This window comes from Lepus europaeus, chromosome 8 (genome assembly GCF_033115175.1).
Source record: "Lepus europaeus isolate LE1 chromosome 8, mLepTim1.pri, whole genome shotgun sequence".
Classification (NCBI taxonomy): domain Eukaryota; kingdom Metazoa; phylum Chordata; class Mammalia; order Lagomorpha; family Leporidae; genus Lepus; species Lepus europaeus.
Genome location: NC_084834.1, coordinates 69,153,224 through 69,154,303, shown reverse-complemented (window position 1 = coordinate 69,154,303; position 1,080 = coordinate 69,153,224). Strand labels below are relative to the sequence as shown.

The following is a 1,080-nucleotide window of genomic DNA, read 5'->3' as shown; positions in this document are numbered from 1 at the left end:
TCTTGTGAGAATTTCACTGGAAAGGCCTAACTGTTCTACTTCAACCTTGGTTTCAAGTGAAGAAAGGAAATAATATAGAATTGGCTTTGCAGGGAATGATTGATGATTTCTTAAAAAAAAAAAAAAAAATGTGACCAGGAAAGGGGGCCAGTTAAGGCTGGATGTATAAATTTTGGTGGAATTATTCAGATTTTAAAGGTTTTATTTTTAATTTTTAGTGTCTCCAGTAATGCTTAGTATTAAAAGGTCTAAAAGGGACCAGTGAGTGGTGAAAAGGGGCAATGTTGTAGGCATTAATGGAAAAAAGACAGCAGAGATCAGGAATAGTAGAGATTGCATTTAAGTCTTAAAAGTAAGCATTTCTCCTCCAGAACAGGATGGGGACTCTGGGGAGGTTGAGTGTCCTTTGCAGTGCCCACGGAGGTCGAGCTGTGTTCCTCGGAAGCCTGGTGGTGAGACCCACTCACGTCTCAGCAGTTCTCTAGGACCGACCTTCCCCAGGTGGTTTGGAGTGCAGCATATTCACCTGTCACCAAGTCGTCACTCTGGTTCCAAGGCTGCATCTCTCCTCTGGACTGGTGAGAGAGTTGTCAGTGCTTTGCTCCTGGGCCTGCTTCCAGCTGCTCGTTGGAATCCATGTTCTGTGATGGACTACTCCTTGGCTGCAGCTTTGTCTCTCCATGGTCACCGGGGCCTTGGACAAGTTGTCACTGACTGTGTGCATGGGGATGCTCCACAGAAAGCCGCCATGGCAGGCCTTCTGGCACTCTCGGCTTTAACCTTTGCTGGCCTTTGTTATTTCAACTGTCACGATGTGGGCATCTGCAAAGCTGTCGCCATGCTGTGGAAGCTCTGACCTTCCTGACTTAATGCCTCAAGAATTGATTGTGTGCCTCTGCTCTGCCATGCATTCAGCTCACCAAAAGCAGGAAGTAACAGATTAAGGCTATGAGTGTGCAAACTTTTGTCACATCATATGGTTATTTTCAGAATTTAATCATTGAGAAAAAGCTTTGAGAAGAGTTGTTATCTAATACGTTGTGAGACTGAGTTCTGCATCCTGGTGAGTTGTTGCCCAGC

The 1,080-nt window shown here is 45.3% G+C and overlaps 1 protein-coding gene across 1 annotated transcript; it reads left to right on the top strand.

The window, feature by feature from the left end:
- Positions 1 to 377: 377 nt before the first annotated feature.
- On the top strand, positions 378 to 856 carry LOC133765576 (succinate dehydrogenase [ubiquinone] cytochrome b small subunit, mitochondrial-like). Its single transcript, XM_062199124.1, has 2 exons — positions 378 to 433; positions 538 to 856. Exons 1-2 carry the CDS (start codon positions 378 to 380, stop codon positions 854 to 856), a joined length of 375 nt encoding a protein of 124 aa, XP_062055108.1.
- The last annotated feature ends 224 nt before the right edge of the window (positions 857 to 1,080 follow it).

Excerpts from the sequence above, each read along its gene's own strand:
- LOC133765576 (XM_062199124.1), top strand. The coding sequence starts at position 378 with ATGGGGACTCTGGGGAGGTTGAGTGTCCTTTGCAGTGCCCACGGAGGT. Across the intron at positions 434-537 it reads GCCCACGGAGGTCGAGCTGT|TCGTCACTCTGGTTCCAAGG; the intron begins GTTCCTCGGAAG and ends CCTGTCACCAAG.